This window comes from Crotalus tigris, unplaced genomic scaffold (assembly GCF_016545835.1).
Source record: "Crotalus tigris isolate CLP2741 ecotype Arizona unplaced genomic scaffold, ASM1654583v1 scf7180000017607.2124824, whole genome shotgun sequence".
In the NCBI taxonomy this organism is placed as follows: Eukaryota; Metazoa; Chordata; class Lepidosauria; order Squamata; family Viperidae; genus Crotalus; species Crotalus tigris.
In genome coordinates, this window is record NW_024096509.1 from 1,281,672 (window position 1) to 1,298,343 (window position 16,672).

The window sequence follows — 16,672 nt, forward strand, 5'->3', positions numbered from 1 at the left end:
TTAATGTTAAATGGCATCTTTGTGATTGATTCTATTTTGCATTCAAATTATTTCTTTACATTACAGATTCTGGTTGATATTCAAATTAAATAATGTCCACGCAGTGCAATTTTTTTTAAAAAGACCAATTCTTTTTTCTTTCTTTTCTTTTTTTTTTTTTTTACTACTTGGGATGAATTCTTCTCACCCATTTTGGACTTGTAATGGTAAAGGCACAACTTGCACAGAGTCTATTTTTCACTGCCAATTAATACTTGTCTTTGCAGAATTGTCTGCTTAGTCATGTGATTTACAGGTTTTCACAAATGCTGACAACAGCCAATTTCATTGCTCAAAAGTAATACAATGTGAAATATGATTTCTAATTTCCAGTAAGCTTGCTCCCCCCTTTCCATAATGAAAGAGATATCTGCTTTTCTTCATCAATCACTCAGTAATTTAGTCCACCAAGATCCCTTCCAATTCTGTTGTTCTATTTTGTTCAAACTGATGAAGTGCAGGTAACAGAATATTGGCTGCAATGAAGTCAGATATTCTAGCTGGCATGGAATAAATATTTGGAGGGGGGAATGGAATTTTATTATGTTTGTGGTCAAATATACCAACAAGGACCAATGTTGGTTTTACTATTAAAGGGAATGTTGCATATGGAGAAAGATCACAAGAATCTGCACTTTTTCTATCCTTCTATGTGAAAGTATAAGAACTTATGATGTGATAGCTTCAAATGACTAAAGACTTGGTGCAAAAGCCCTCTTGGCCTACAGTGCCGTCTGTTCTTTCAGGAAGAGGGGTCAGTCTAAGAAAATCAATAGACCACATACCACTCTCAAATGCAGAGGTGGTTCTCCATACAAGTCTAGATACAGAAAGTCTTCAGGTCCAAAAACTTCAAACAGCCACAGCCATTTGATCTTGTCAGAACTGAGCCTGAGTCTGTTCTTTCTCATCCAGCCTTGCAGAGCTTTGAGACACTGAGATAGAACATCATTAGCATCACTTGGACAGTTCAAGGTTGTGACATACAGTTAGGTATGAACAGCATAATGATTTTACCAAATCCTGAATTGACGTGTAGATGGTAAGTAGGAAGAATAAGAGCATCAAGCCCTGAGGCCCACCACATGTGCAGAATCAAAGCTGGACTCTGGATCACTTACATCCTAACTCCATCAAAGATCACCAACAAATTTATGTTGACTCCATACTCTACTCTGCCTTGGTCTGGATCCCAACTGAAACAGTTCCAGATAGTCCATTTCCTCCAAAAACTTTGGAGACTGCTGCCCAACTATCTACTCAACAAATTTCATTTAAAAAAGTCTGGATACTACATTAAAATTGTCCTGGATTAACAACAGCCCCTTGAGGAGGGAGCGCATAGACATCTTTTTTATGGCTGGAGGAACTACCCTTTCCCTCAAGGAAGATAAGGAAAAGGAATGGGAAAGAAAAGAAACCATACTCAATGAATTGTCCTTAATGGTACTACATCTACATGGAGGGAAGTAAGTAGTGGGGTATCAAAATGTTTCGCCTTAGGTTCAGTACTCTTCAATACCTTCATAAATGACTGAGATGAGAGAATAGAAGGGGAACTCATCAAATTTGCAGATGACACAAAGTTGGCAGGAATAGCCAACACCCCAGAAGACAAGCTCAGGATTGAAACAGATCTTGACAGATTTGAACAATGGGCCCTATCCAACAGAATGAAATTTAATGTGGAGAAACACAAGGTTTTACACTTAGGCAGGAAAAACCAAAGGTACACGTATAGAGAAGGTGAAACCTGGCTCAGAAACAGTAACGGTGAGAGGGATCTTGGAGTCCTAGTGGACGATCACTTAAATATGAGCCAGCAGTGTGTGGCAGCAACCAAAATAGCTAATATAATCCTTGGTTGTATTAACAGAGGCATAGAATCAAAATCAAGTCAAGTATTAGTACCACTTTATAAAGCTTTAGTAAGGCCACACCTGGAATACTGCATCCAGGTTTGGCCACCACATTACAAAAAGATGTTGAGACTTGAGAAAAAGTACAAAGATCAGCAACTAAGATGATTAAAGGCCTGGAGAATAAAACGTATGAAGAACGATTGCAGGAATTGGGTATGACTAGTCTAAAGAAAAGAAGGACTAGGGCTGACATTATAGCAATATTCCAGTATTTGAGGGGCCACTACAAAGAAGAGGGGTCAACTTGTTTTCCAAAGCACCAGAGGGCAGGATAAGAAACAATGGATGGAAACTAATCAAGGAGGGAAGCAACCTGGAGTCAAGGAGAAACTTCCTAAAAGTGAGGACAATTAACCAGTGGAACAGCTTGCCTTTAGAAGTGGTGGGTGCTTCATCACTGGAGGGTTTTAAGAAGAGACTGGACAGTCACTTGTCTAAAATGGTATAGGGTCTCCTGCTTGATCAGGGGGTTGGGATAGAAGACCTCCAAGGTTCTTTCCAGCTCTATCCTGACTGGAAAAAAAACCTGGATATAACTCTAAAAATCACCATTTGATCACCTTAAGATAAAAGACTAAGAGAATTAGTGAATAATAGAAGGATGGTGGAATGTTCTAAATGTGGAACAGACAATTATTAAAAGTATCAAGAAGCGATCTTGGGGGGAAAATGGTCCTGGAAGGAAAGGGAAGAAATTGTCAAGCTAGCCCAACAGCAACACAAAACAATCCAGCCAAAGTCCAGCTCTATTTGCTTACACTGTATAGGCAGAATCTTGCAAGAATAAACCTATATGTACTGCCCCAAGGTAATGAATGTACCCTGGGATATTCTAGTGAGTGACTACCCTAGATCTATCTCCCTTCCTATAATCTAGTTCTGAATTGTGCTATCTCTAGTCTCACTCCCCTCCCCTCCTTGGAATGTGCCCCCTCCTTCTTAGGACACTGTCGCCTTACTGTAGTCCGTCACAGAAAATGAAAGAAATGAAATGAATATAAAAATGATTTGGAAGAAAGATTCATCTCCCCAAGAATGAACAGGGAGTGTGGATGTAAGAAAACAAAACACAGAAATGGAACAGAATGAAAATAATTACTGTATGTTTCAAAGTACCAGTTAAACATGTAGGAAGTATGAAAAGGGACGCTTGATAAAATGAAGAAATGAAAGAAGTAGTGATTGAGAAAAAAATTAATACAAGACACAGTTTGCTGCAAAACGAGATGGGAGAAAGGTATTACATAATGACTGTAGACACAGTTGTGAACAGTGTAGTCAAGGAGACCATGGAACAGTTGATATTAAAAGAGGCAGAGAAAATGGGGCTTAATTTTGATGGAAACGAAAAAATTTGTTTTTGGAAGTGAGTGACTGGAGCTAAACTAGGAACCTCAAGCTGGGAGAATAGAAGTAAAATTTAAAAGGGATGAAGTTATTTGGGACTTCATGGAAGTGAAGAAATGCTGGGAGAAGATATTCCAATAATGATATGTCAAAGAGTATGATTGAACCAAATGTTACAAATTTTGATGTCTAAAATAAAAAAAATCAATGAAAAAAGTCATAAATGATCAGAGCATGTTGAAAATAATAAAGTTGCCAATGTAGATAATTGTAACAGGAGAAATCTTAATATAGACAAGCTGTTTCCTTATCAAGGAGCTGTTTGAGTTGTTCAACATATATGTGAAGGTTTCTTTCCAGAGGATTAGAAGAATGACATTATTTTTTGTTGTACCGTAGAAAGGGAACACTTGAAAGAGTGATTGCAGAAAATACAAGGGAGTCCATTTTTTTAAGTGCGCCCAGAAAGATGTGATCAAAAGGTTACAAAGGGTGGCAATCAGCAAAATTGAGATGCTGCAGTGTAACTTTAATCTGGACAGAAATTGTGCAAATAATACCTGAAAAACACATAAACTTGACAAAAGAAATGATACTTTATTTTTGTTCATTTCCAGAAACTATTTAATAAAGTACTTACAGTATGCTTGATTTATGGAATGTTTTACATGAATATATTATCGAAAGATGGTGAAAGTGTTGGAGGGGGGTTTAAAAAGAAAGCAAAGCATATGCAAGAATAAATGGATTGCTTAAGAAATGAACACTAAGCAGAGAGTAAAGCAAGGAGGTGTATTGGTCCCTTGGTTTAGTATTTATATGAATACTGAGAAATATTTGTAATTATGTTGTAAGTGGACTAGTTGGGATGTGTATGTGCATGTACTTTTGTATGTAGATAATATACATTTTAGGCTAAGAAGTCAAACACCTTGCAGTATGATGCAATGAGGAATATGATCAAAAAACTGATGTATTAAAGGCCAATGTGGACAGATTTGACAGAGCAAATGAAGTGGGTAATTGCAAGTGATTTATAAATGGGGAAGGCTAGAGTAAAAATAGATGAATTTGTGATAGAATGTTTTATTAAAGAAGAGGAAATAGATGCAAATATTTTAATATAGGGGGAAAGATAACATGTAGTCTGTCACAAGGAATAAAGAAGGGGTTCCCAACCAAGGTTGCTCACACCCCCTGGGGATGTGAGATAATATTCCAGGGGTGCGAAAACTTGTCTTTTCAAAATTATTGTGTATGTGCATAATTTGTTGCCATTATTTCAAACTTTTATAAGGGGTGCGAGAATATATTAGAAGTGTTCTAGGGGTGCAGGGTATAGAAAAGGTTGGGAGACACTGAAATAAAGGTAGTTCCTGACTTAAACCATTCATTTAAAGTTACGCTGGCACTGAAAAAAGTGACTTATGACCAGTCCTCACATTTACAACAATCACAGCATTCCCATGGTTACATGATCAAATTTTAGGCATTTGCCAACTGGCATGCATATATGATGGTGGCAACATCCCCAAGTCATGTGATCGCAATTTGCAACCTTCCCAGTTAGCTTCCAACAAGCAAAGTAAATGAGACAAACTGGACTCACTTAACAACCAAACATCTCATTTAACAACTGCAGTGGTTCACTTATCAACCTTGGCATAAAAGCTCACTTAACAACATCCTTGCTTAGAAATGGAAATTCTGGTTCCGATTGTGGTTATAAGTCAAGAACTACCTGTATATCAGGATTTCCCAATCTTGGCCATTTCCAGGTATATGGATTTCAATTCTCAGAATTCCACAGCCAGCATAGTCGTTGCTGAGAATTCTGGGGGTGGAAGTCCACTCACCTTTAATTTGCCAAGATTGGGAAGCACTGTTATAAATGAATTAATGGAGATTGAATACAGAAGTGTATGGCCAGTACAAAACAAGTACAGTACAGTGAGCTGGTTTGGTCATAGAGGAAGTATGAATGAGAAATGCATCACAAAACAAATACATGAAGAAAGAATGAGTGAGTTGTGATGAAAAGAAAGACTGAGAAAGTCATGGTTGGATGCAGTTGATAAGATCCTGTAAAGAGTGAAAGGTTTAAGAACAAAGAACAGACGACATGGAAATTTGCAGAACAATAGACAATCAATAAAAGCATGCTCTATTTGCCAGGATGGAAATGTACAGAGGTATAATGGCTGGATTTAAATCTAAAATGTAAACAACATTTAGTTAGGTCTATCTGTTATCAGAAAAGTTGGTTCATTATTTCTTTCTATCCTTTCCATAACATTCTATATTGGGGGGAGGAGGACACAAATAATTGTGCCACAAGGATGCAAATAATTGCATCAGATATTGCATAATCAAACCCAGATAGTGCAGATGAGATCTTAAATCAGTTTATATCCGGCATAAGAACCCGATATTCACTCATGAGAATTTCTCCTGTGAAAAGGATTGTATCTTTTCTATTAAATTAAGTGAGAATGGCAGGTGGAAAAATCTAAAGAATCTAAATTCAGCCAAGAACAAATCTTTTCCATGAGCACTGCCACCATGACTGGCAGAAAGCACTGGTCCCCAGTTTCGAACTGGTTCACATATACCATCAAGCATCTCTTGATCATTCATGAGTTGTTTTGCACCCAAAACCAGGATTCAATGATGCATAAATGAGAAGTCCAATGGCAAATTGCCACATAATACTGCGCTGCCACAAAGTAAGAGTTAGACGATCAGAAACAAAGGCAACAAAATCTTAACTTAAAAAAGACCACAGTAGAGATTTCTTTTCAACAAGTCTGAATGTAGCTTATATACATTCCAGATGTGAATGATTTAAATTGAAACTAAAACCACTCATTGCTTTCTATATGAAGGATGCAATGTAAGGAAGGTGGGCAGATAAAAGCAAAAGATATTAACTTGTGTTAATTTGTGTTTTTATTTGTGGTCCATCTTTAACCTCAGATACAGGTAGTCCTCAACGTATGACCACAATTGAGCCCAAATTTATGCTGCTAAGTGCAAAATGTGTTAAGTGAGCTTTGTCCCATTTTACAAATTTTCTTGCCACATCTATTAAGTGAATCACTGCAGTTGTAAAATTAGTCAAATCAACGATTGTTAAGTGAATCTGGTTTCCCCATTGATTTTGCTTGTCAGAAGGTTGCAAAAGTTGATCACATGATTCTGGGACACTGCAACCATCATAAATGTGAGTCAGAATGTAAATCATATGGTCATGGGGATGCTGCAACATTCATAAGTGTGAAAAAATGGTCATAAGTAGCTTTTTCCAGTGCCATAATTTTGAACGGTCACAAAACGAACTTGTAAGTTGGGGGCTATCTGTACTAGCATAGATATAACACAAAATCCTTATAAACAGAAGAACACTGACATTGACATCCCCTAAACTCTGCTGAAAATGTTACCCAGCCTGGTAACGAAAAGTTTGGAAACAACCCACAAGCTCGGAGAACGAACCTTCATCTTCATAGATATAACTGGAGTTACCATATCTGAGCTGCAAAGAAATTCATTAATCCTTTATTGTCATCTAGAGTTTTCCAACCTCAATACAATTTATGTGCATTGAGAAGTGTAAACAGAGTTTACTTCCTGCCCTGCAACTCACATAATGTACTGTTGTTCATGCTGCCGCTGGCCAGCTAGAACAGCCTCAAAGAAACTGGGGTATTCCACATCAAATGTGCACACTTATGTTATTGGATCTCACCACTGTGGAGCAATATGATGCTTACAAAGATCATTACACCAACATATTATCCCATTATGTGTCTATATCAAGGCAGATATATGGAAGATCCAACAAAGGCAGAATGTTTAAGCTGTCCACCCATTTTTCTTACCATGCTCAAGTATGAATTTTTTCTATTGTTGTTCTGTTCACTGAAGTCAATGGCGAGTAACTGAGATACAGGAAACCCAAGATAATATTTGTTAAAGTGGTTTTGCTGCTATGAATGAAAATTGTCTCTCTGATCACTTCAAATTCTGAGATATACTTTGGCTGTGTCTCCTTCATTTGTGGGTCCAGGACAATTTTCTCATAGTTCCACTCCCCAAATTTAGCCATGCAAAAAATTTAACAGTCAAGTTCTCCAGACCCACAAAATATCTATTTGTCCTTAGTACATCGAGGCAGCTTTGAACCCAGTCCTAAACACATGGACTCAAAAGAAAATCCTGTTGTGGTTAATAGAATTCACTTCATAGTAGATCCGCTGTCTTCTGAATTTAAAAGACTTTCCTTTTGTAAACAGAATTATGTGTTGTTCTATTTTTGCTTATCTGGAAATAATCTACATTAAATACATTAGAGCTTACATCATATCAACATATTTAGGAGGCAGTTCAGTCTTTGACTGTCCTCTTCAACCAATATTTAACTCCTAAAGCTATTAAATGTAGTCCTCAGTACATTCATTTACAAGTTATTTCCACTGAGTTGAGCTTTTAAACCCAAAGGGGAAGTTTCAGTGGATAGCATAAATCAGCCAGGATTTCACATTACCTATGACAATAGAACTTACGTACTGACTAAACAATTGAATTACTAAGAAGTGCTCAGTTCAAATCACACCTCCATTGAAAACTTATTAGCTCAATTTCTACATAGCATCAAGCCATGAACAAACTCAAGTTGAATTTTCCTTCTCTTATTTTTCCATCATTTCACACAGTCCAAAATTAGCCACCTTCTCTTTGCTACGAACCATAATTTTCCCAAATATGCAACCTAGGCTAAGGTTTGCCCTTTAAAGCAGGATCACAACTAGCAGCTTGATGCTTTATATTTTAATATTGGTGGCAAATAATAGTAAAAATGGCTTACTTTATGCACTCATAACTACAGTAAGCATATAAAGCAATTTTAAGACATGAAAGAACTAAAAAAATCATTATTAAATGTAATGAAAAACTATACCAAGAAATCTTTCTAGTGACACAAAGTTGCAATAGCTAAACCTTTACGTTAGTGGCTTGTAAACAAAGGCTATAGAAGCCTGTGGTTTCAGTCTTAATGTGAAAAATCAATTTATAATCTGAGAAGTAGAACAAGAAAAAGACTAAGAGACCATAACTATTAATGGAATGCTCCTGACTTAATCTGTGCTTGTTTTATCAGATTACCAGTAAAATATAAATATTCCCCAGAATATGAAAATCTACATCTATCTCTAAAATCATCACGTTACAATTAGCTTAATGATCCCCCAATGTGTGAAAATATAATTACTAAATCTGTAAGTGCTAGAGAACTTGAAATAATACAATAAGTTTCTTCAGATCTCTTTAAATATATTGTTCAAAAATCACTGAAATTATGCCATTGCTTTTTTTATTAAGCAGTTTAATTATTTTTCAAAAATATGACAAAGGTCAGTTGGGATTCTTCAGCTATGGATCTCTGCCTATGCAGAAAGAGGGAAACAAATTAATGACATTCTATTTATACTGAACTATCTAACAGGCGTATAAAGAAAATCTTCTCTCTCTTCAGCTCATTGGTAATTCTCCTTATCTTTCCTGATGTACCCTATTGAATATAAACTTTTCATCATGAATAGAATGAAAATGTCAAAAGCAAAATGGAACCCTTTCCTTTGATAGGCTAACAATGCAACCAAGCTCAGATACAAATCTTTTCAAAATATCGGGAAGTTGGTTACAGTTGACAAATCACATAGATTCCTATCACTTAAAGGCAATAAATTGGGCCATAGAATATAAGCTTGTTTTATACAGCGATCTCTCAGCTCTAGCAAAAATAGCATGCATGGATCCATTCAACCCAGCTTTTCTGAAATAAACACTTCTAATATCTGGCATTAAAAATATTTCTAATATCTTTTGGCCAAATCACACTCCACATGGGACTATCCAAATTTCACTGCCTGAAAATTTCCTTGTGGCCTAGTTTTTTTAAAAAGCTCATCTAAAAACATTTCATTAAAAGTCAACATTAAAAATAAACTTCAGTATAAATGCCATTATATTTGAAGGGAAGGGAGTAAAGGTAATATAATTTACTATACGTCTGCCTGAAGTCAGAAATTAGAATTAAGCTATCAACTTGTTACTGTTGGCATCTGACCCATGCAGGCATATATAATGGCTTCTATCCATGTTCAAAAGAAAAATTTTGACACCCTCATAATTTTACTACCTCCAAAACAAATTATTCTAAAACAGAATGAAACATCAGTGAACCTCTTAAAGTAAATATCTATGATCTGTTGGTCATGGAAAGACCATGCATTGTTCAATAATGTGAAAATCCAAACACTGCAGGGAAAAGTCACATCTGCACTTCTGGACACCATCGATCAACATGTATCGATATTGCATAGATTTATTTTAAAAAAAAAACCTCAATCCCAACTGAGATTGATTCAAAGTTTTCACAGGTACTAATTTCACCTTTAACATATTGCACACTTCATAAAATAGTATGCAATAAGCTTCACAAAATAAAATGGAAGATGATGGATGCACTATGGATCGCTATCCAAGATGACCATTCTTTTTGCGCAGTTATCTACAAAGGTTTTTATTTTCATTGTCAGAGCATCAAAATATATACCATTGCTCTAATATGATTGGTTTCAAGTTTCCTATCAAACCAAAAAACTGTTGAATATTCCTCAAGTACAGTAAAGGCGGATTTCTCAGTAATATACCATAAAAGGGCATGACAACTTTGGGGTGGAGAGAGACATTAAACTGGGGCTAATCTGGTCCCTGCCCAGATGACTACAGGCACCAAGCATTAAACTAATCCCCATAGCTTTATCATTTGTTCTAACTCTTTACAATAGTGATAGAATGGCTTTTACTAAGAAGGCAGTGGCATATCCCAGGGTTGAATTATATAACTGAAAACAGATTCTGGAACTATGTATAGGTGACGTATAATTGTAACTATTTTATTTTTTAGCCCTTATGATAGTCCTTATTAGGAGAAATGTTGCAGAAACATTTCCCAGTTCCCTACTCCGAATTGCCCTCCTCCAGCTGTTTATATTCTACCTGGATGGATGGAGATGAATGGATGGATAGATGGATGGATGGATGGATGGATGGATGGATGGATGGATGGATGGATGGGTTTACACACACATACATACATACATGCATGTATACACACACACACACACATATGAACATAATGTGTATGTAGTACATATAGTATATAGTACATACACATACACAACACATACATATATTCTATGCACACCCAAACACAGATCGCAAGGAAAAACCCCACAGGAACTCAATGAGAATTAAAACATATTCAGCAGACTCAGAAAACCAGCTAACTTTTGGTAAAAGGGATTGGAAGTGGGGAGGAGATGTTTAAATAGAGTATGAAAAGTGGGGGGACACTGCCTGGCATTTTACTCCTGCATTTGGTTGGAAGGAGCATAAATACTTACTAATTCCAAATAATGACTCCTTCCAGAATTCCTCTCAAGTTCCATGTTTTAGGAATCTAAGACCAGGACTTTCCTTATCTCCTTCCTGCAAAGCTATTATGTTAATTTCTTAGATTCTTCCTTTTTTGCATTCTAGATAATGCCTCACTTAGGAACTAGAATCTTTCCTATGGTTCTTTACTATCTTGATGAGATTCCTGTAGTATCTTCTAAAAATCATCATACTGGCTTTTTATAACATAGTCTTGCAGCCACAAGAATAACCAATAGCTGGGCTAAAATGGTGGGAACCCTCAGATATTGTTGAGCAAAATTACAAGAGTTGCAATGAACAAGTTTAATCTATGGCAATTAAAGGAGCAAAGAGCAGTTTCTTATGCATGGGAGTTTTCTCAGGAGACTAATGCACATCTCTAGGGAGTACAGGCTAAACTGATGACATTACATAAAGCAAAGCAGTATGTAACCAAGCTGTACTTGGCTATTTCTTTCCCTAGGAAAAACAAACAAATTCAGAACTCAAAGCAGCTTGGAAGAAACAATATGGAATAGCCAAGAGATAAAGGGAAACAAATTACTTTTCCATCTTTAAACTTTTTACTGGTGGGAAAAAAACATAATTCCAGTCAGGAGTAGAAGCCAGGGCATCCCAACAAGACTCCACAGCTGGAAAGGATCAAGCTGAATTAGAGTACTTCCAAGATCGCTGTCGGAAAGGGATGTACCGATAAATGAAAGGATTAGCAGCCAAGACTGGAGAGACAGGGGAAATGAGCAGAAACTAGCAATTATGGGATAAAGAATGAAGTTGGGTAGAGAAAATTCTTAAGTTACCTTTGATGAGAAGTATGAGAAACTGGAACAAGCCCTTGGACCAAAGAAGTGAAATAAACTTTGGAAACAGGAAAAGAAGGACTATATTCTATTGGAAGATGATTCATGGGAAGTAAACATCTAAGCCATGTTCTCTCAGTGTTCTCATAAGAACACTAGAGCATGGTAAGAAAATAAACACAAACGTCTGAGTCAGATTATATGTGTCACAGCAGAATCAGAGAACGGAATGTTGGAATACCGTTCACAGGCCATTGTGAGTCTTGCAAATAGCAAAGGAAGACCAAGGAAAAACTCTATAGAGCTCTCTGGAAAGCTTCTGTGCAGAATAGAAGCTTGGGAGGGGGGGAGTCTGTGAAACAGTAATACTCCTGTGCCACAAGTATTCATTAAAAAAAAAACTCTGTCTGAACTTATAGGCTTTCTTTTCTTTCTGTTCTTTTTCTGTAGGGCTTGTGTGGGAGATTTCTCAAGAGAATAATTCCACTAGGATGGTAGGGGAGCAATAGAAAAACCGAATATTTTGGAATAAGTACAGAAGCAGAATTGCATTCCTCCTCGCCTTGTGTGTCTTCTGGAGGCACTTAATGCTGCAAATTAAAAGGTGTCAGTTAAAGGTGATATTTATTCCCTCTTTTTTTTCCTCCCATAAGGAACTCTTTTTTTTGGTGTGCAGTTAGAGAGAAACAAAGAAAATGCAACAAAAAAGAGGAGGTTATTGGGGGGGGGGCAGCCTTTGGAAAATTCCGTTAAGAAACCAAGAGGCTTAAATGAGAAGGGAATCCTCCGAAATGACTCTAAATTCTGAATGAAGCCGCTTGGAAGGGTCTGGAAATTCCTGATGTTTCCGACCACTTTGGTGGGAATCTGTAGGAAGAGTAATGCCCAAACATCTGGAACCAAAGGAAGTCCCTTCAACTGATTCGGGAGGATCGGCAGCGGTGCAGAGGGGGGGGGGCGAAGGGAGCGGGTAAGGCGACACCTGCGCCAGGGACAACCTGTGGCCGCGCTTTGAAAGTCCGCATCGCGAAAAGAGTGGGCGAAGCGGGGGGCGGGGTGCTACGGAATGTCTATGGCGGGTCGAGCGCTCCTCTTCCGCAGCGAGCCCAGGTTGGAAGATTCCGACGGCGACAGAGCTTCTTCGACCCGCGTGTCCAGCGCCCAGCGCCAAAACAGCCCCGCCGGGTGGAGAGGTCCGACCTCCTTTTCCTCCTGATCAGCCTCCTCTTCCTGGTGGGCGCGTAGGCATCCCGCCAACCGCTTCGCCTACCTGCCTGCCTGCCTGCCTTGCCTGCCTACCTGGCTGGCTGGCCCGCACAGCGATCGCGGCGGCCCGAAAAGGCGCATTTACCGTGGGGGCGGCGAGGCGGCTGATGCTCTCGCCCAGGGAGTCGAGGTTGACCCGCCTTCTGCGAGGAACCCGCCGAGAGCCCGCGGGGGCCGGGCCAGGGGGACCCGCCGCAGCCGCCAAAGCCTCCGGAGGCGGCGGAGGAGCGGTAGCCACCGGAGTGGTAGCCCCGGACTGGGCAGCGGGGCTCCGGCTGCCGTTCCAGAGAAGCCTGGCCACGGGGCACTCGCCCTCCTCCTCCGGGCTGGTCTCCAGGTAGTCCGAGCCGAGCGAGCTGAAGGATTCCGAGGAGATCTTTCGCCGGGACATGCTGGCGGGGAGGAAGCATCAGCCGGAGAAGGGCTTCAGAGAGCGGCGAGGGTGTCCCGCAGGGCGACGGAGCCTGCTGGGCTGCTCATGGTCCAGGGCGCATCGGAGCGCTTTCTCTTTCCCTCGCCCGGAGGCTCCACACGCGCTGCCTTCGCGCCACCGCCCGGCCGAGAGCATTTAAAGGCGACGCCTCCGTCCGCTGCCCTCCTTCTGCCCGGCGCTGCCTCCCTTTCTTCCCTCCTCCGGCCCTGCTGCCGCCACCGCCGCCGCCGCCGCCGCCTGCCTCTCCGGGTCGCTCGCCCCGCCTCCCCGGGCGTCACGTGCTCGCCGCGGGAAGGTGCGCCTCGCCTGTCGCCAAATTTAAAAGAGAAGCGTCGGGCCGCGCAGCGCGATCTGTGTCGCTCCTCCGGCTCCCGCGGCCTGGCTTTGCCAAGAACTGGGCTGCGCAGCAGGTCGAAGCCGAGGTGATGCTCTGCGCTCGGGGGTGGGGCAGGCAAAGAGTCAGCTGCAAGCTAGTTCACGCGTTGAGCGCCCGGGAGGCTTCAACCTCCAGCGAGGCTTTTGCATGTCTGAATGGTCCAACACGGCCGAAGGAACGAACGTACCGGCGGTGGCGCTGCTTCTGATTCTGCTTAGCTTTTCAAAATCAGTCCAAAGGAAGTAGGCTTTGCCCTCTGGGGTGCTGTAATTAAGGGTTCTTCTATCCCACTTGCCCCACACACAAATATAGGTACCATAAAGTTGTCTTGCAGGTATTGTGTAAAGGTCTGAACATTCTGGCTTTACCTGAAAGTAGGTGTGTCTCTAGGAATGCCAGCTTTTTAAGAAGACGTACAATCTGTGTTTTATCTAACGCTTCTTATGATTGTGTAATTGGAAATGGGGCTTTATTATAGAAGAACCACCACTTTATCTGTTGTCAGAAAAGATCTGGAAGCTAGCTGATTTGGGATTATCAAGATACAGTTTATAGAATGTATATCTTTCAAATGCTTATCAACACAAATTGCGTTTGAATTTGGACTTTCCACAGTGGTTTACAGGAAGATGCTATTCATAGACTTGGAAGCAGCCAACTGCCCCTCCCACTTGCTATGGTACTTGAGGATGTCTGGCAGCTTGTTTAAAAACTTTAAGGAAATGAATACTCATTATTTCATGTGCATCCTGCAGTTCCTCCTAATCTGTAACCCGAACCTCTTTCTTATAATTTTAATCCACTTGTTATAGTCCTGGCCTCTTGTGCAATATAAATTTACAACTCCTGTATGTTTTTCTTCATCCATATTGTCAAACAGCAAAGTCATGTTTACTCAAGCATAGTTTACTCAGTCCTGCTTGAGTTCTAGAATACATATAATCACAAAGTAAACATACTATCTAAGGCACGTTTGCACAATATTGGGACTTACAGTAAATTAGCTCTGACTAGGCTGAGATCTTTCTCTATCAACTACTATCCAATAGGATGCAGTCTGCATTTGAATGATGTTCTTTCAAATCATTTCACATTTGGCATGCTTGATAGTCCCATTAAGTCACACAAGTAAGCTGTCACACTATCAGGAAAAAAAAATCAATTTGGGTAATAGAGTTAGTTCACACATGTTGCTAAATGCTACAGGAGTGAAGATATATACAATTGTGCAAAGGATCCATGGAACATGGAAAATGGAGTAAAAAAGTGATTTTCTGTCATAGGCCTAAAATTTGAAGACATCCCTTGAAAGAGACATGAACGATTTAGAAAATATGGTGTCCCAAAATGATCACATCTCAGATAGCTTTAAAAGGGACCAAAACAAATTAATGGAAGTCAACTCTATCCATGGCTACTAACAGAGCTGATAGTCAGATGCAGCCGTCAGATCAAAGACAAAATGATCCCAACTCATAGCTGTTGGAGATGAACCACAGAAGCACCTGCTTGACCCCTTTGATGTCACATCAAATATCTGATCCAGGAAGGATCATCTTGCATTCTTAAAAGCAGAGATATCCATAAGGTAAAATCAAGATGGCAGCCAAGTATACTCATGTGATTTCTGTTCCTCAGAGGCAGCCCATTCACCAACTTCTGCAACTATCTTCTCAAAGAATGCCAGTGGGGTTTAGCCACATAGCTCATACAAAGTGATAATCAAATAATCAATTTCACAGGAGGCTGCACTGCTAATGGCTGCAGACATTTGCTCACTATTAGTGAAATAATGTCAGTTAATTAGCAGAGCAAGAATACTGCCATGACTAAGAAACTGAATGTCGAACCATAAATCTCCCCGTTCACTGCATGCCTTCTCTACAGGCCCACTAGATAGTTTTAAGCAAGCTGCAGCCTCTGTGCCTCAATGCTCTCCCTTTCATCCCCTGATCACATCTGCAAAGCACAACTAACTCAAATGACTTATTTTGCAAGCTTGTATGTAAGGATTTCTGTTGTACAATGTTGCAAACACTGATCCAATATAGACTATACCAGGGGTAGGCAACCTTGGCTCTTTTATGACTCGTGGACTTCAACTCCCAGAATTCCTGAGCCAGCATGGCTGGCTCAGGAATTCTGGGAGTTGAAGTCCACGAGTCATAAAAGAGCCACGGTTGCCTACCCCTAGACTATACTAACTTTGCTGACCTTCTGGGAAGCCATGAAGATCTGAGTATTTCCCAGGAATAGATGCAGAATGGTTATGGCCCTTTAATGTAGGGTTGGTTCATGGGCCATCCTTGACCTGGATCTTTTTAACTGATTGTGAAATGGGCTCTGTTTTTAACATGTTTGCCACCCAGAATGCCTTCAAGAGATGGGCATCCATATAAATATGCCAAATATATAAATTAAATGTAAGCATCACCACAAATGGAAACTGGTGAGGAAACTATAGTGTACATTCATCTCCAGGTTACACTTGTGTAGTGTTTGGAGCAGCCATACTTCTCTTTATAACATTCTACTCCAGTTTGCTTTCTTTTCCTTACACTCAATATTCCACCGTTGATATATGAGGAATCCTTTGATTGCTTCACTTCTTAAGGGGGAGACCTCTCTTAGACTTTGCTTATTTGGCAATTTGACCCCAATTCTTGGGCCCAGAATTTAGTACAACAGTTACAGTCATCCTAATTGGATATGTGCAAAGCAGAGGTGCCTTGTTTTGGTATGATGCATTGCAACACCAAAATAATATATTCTGCCTTGAGGAAAGAGCAAGACCACTATGCTTTTCCTTTAGAGGACAGAGTGGGATGACCAACCTTTTCCTCAACCTTTTCCATAGTGGATCACTATGGCCACTTTATAATTTAAAAGCTTCTCTCCATCAATTTGCTTCAAAGGGCTGCTTTGAACCAATCTTTCCTGACCAGTCCTCCTCTAAACTCTGTGCACCATAATAATAGCTGAT

The 16,672-nt window shown here is 39.9% G+C and overlaps 1 protein-coding gene across 1 annotated transcript in view; it reads right to left on the reverse strand.

Annotated features, from left to right (window-relative positions):
- The window catches only part of GUCY1A2 (guanylate cyclase 1 soluble subunit alpha 2), a 182,307-nt gene extending 167,652 nt beyond the window's left edge, over positions 1-14,655 (reverse strand). The window contains exon 1 of the mRNA XM_039322018.1: positions 12,966-14,655. Coding sequence (XP_039177952.1) covers positions 12,966-13,271 — 306 coding nt within the window. The 5' untranslated portion in view covers positions 13,272-14,655. The remainder of the gene's footprint in view (positions 1-12,965) is intronic.
- Between the last annotated feature and the right edge of the window lie 2,017 nt (positions 14,656-16,672).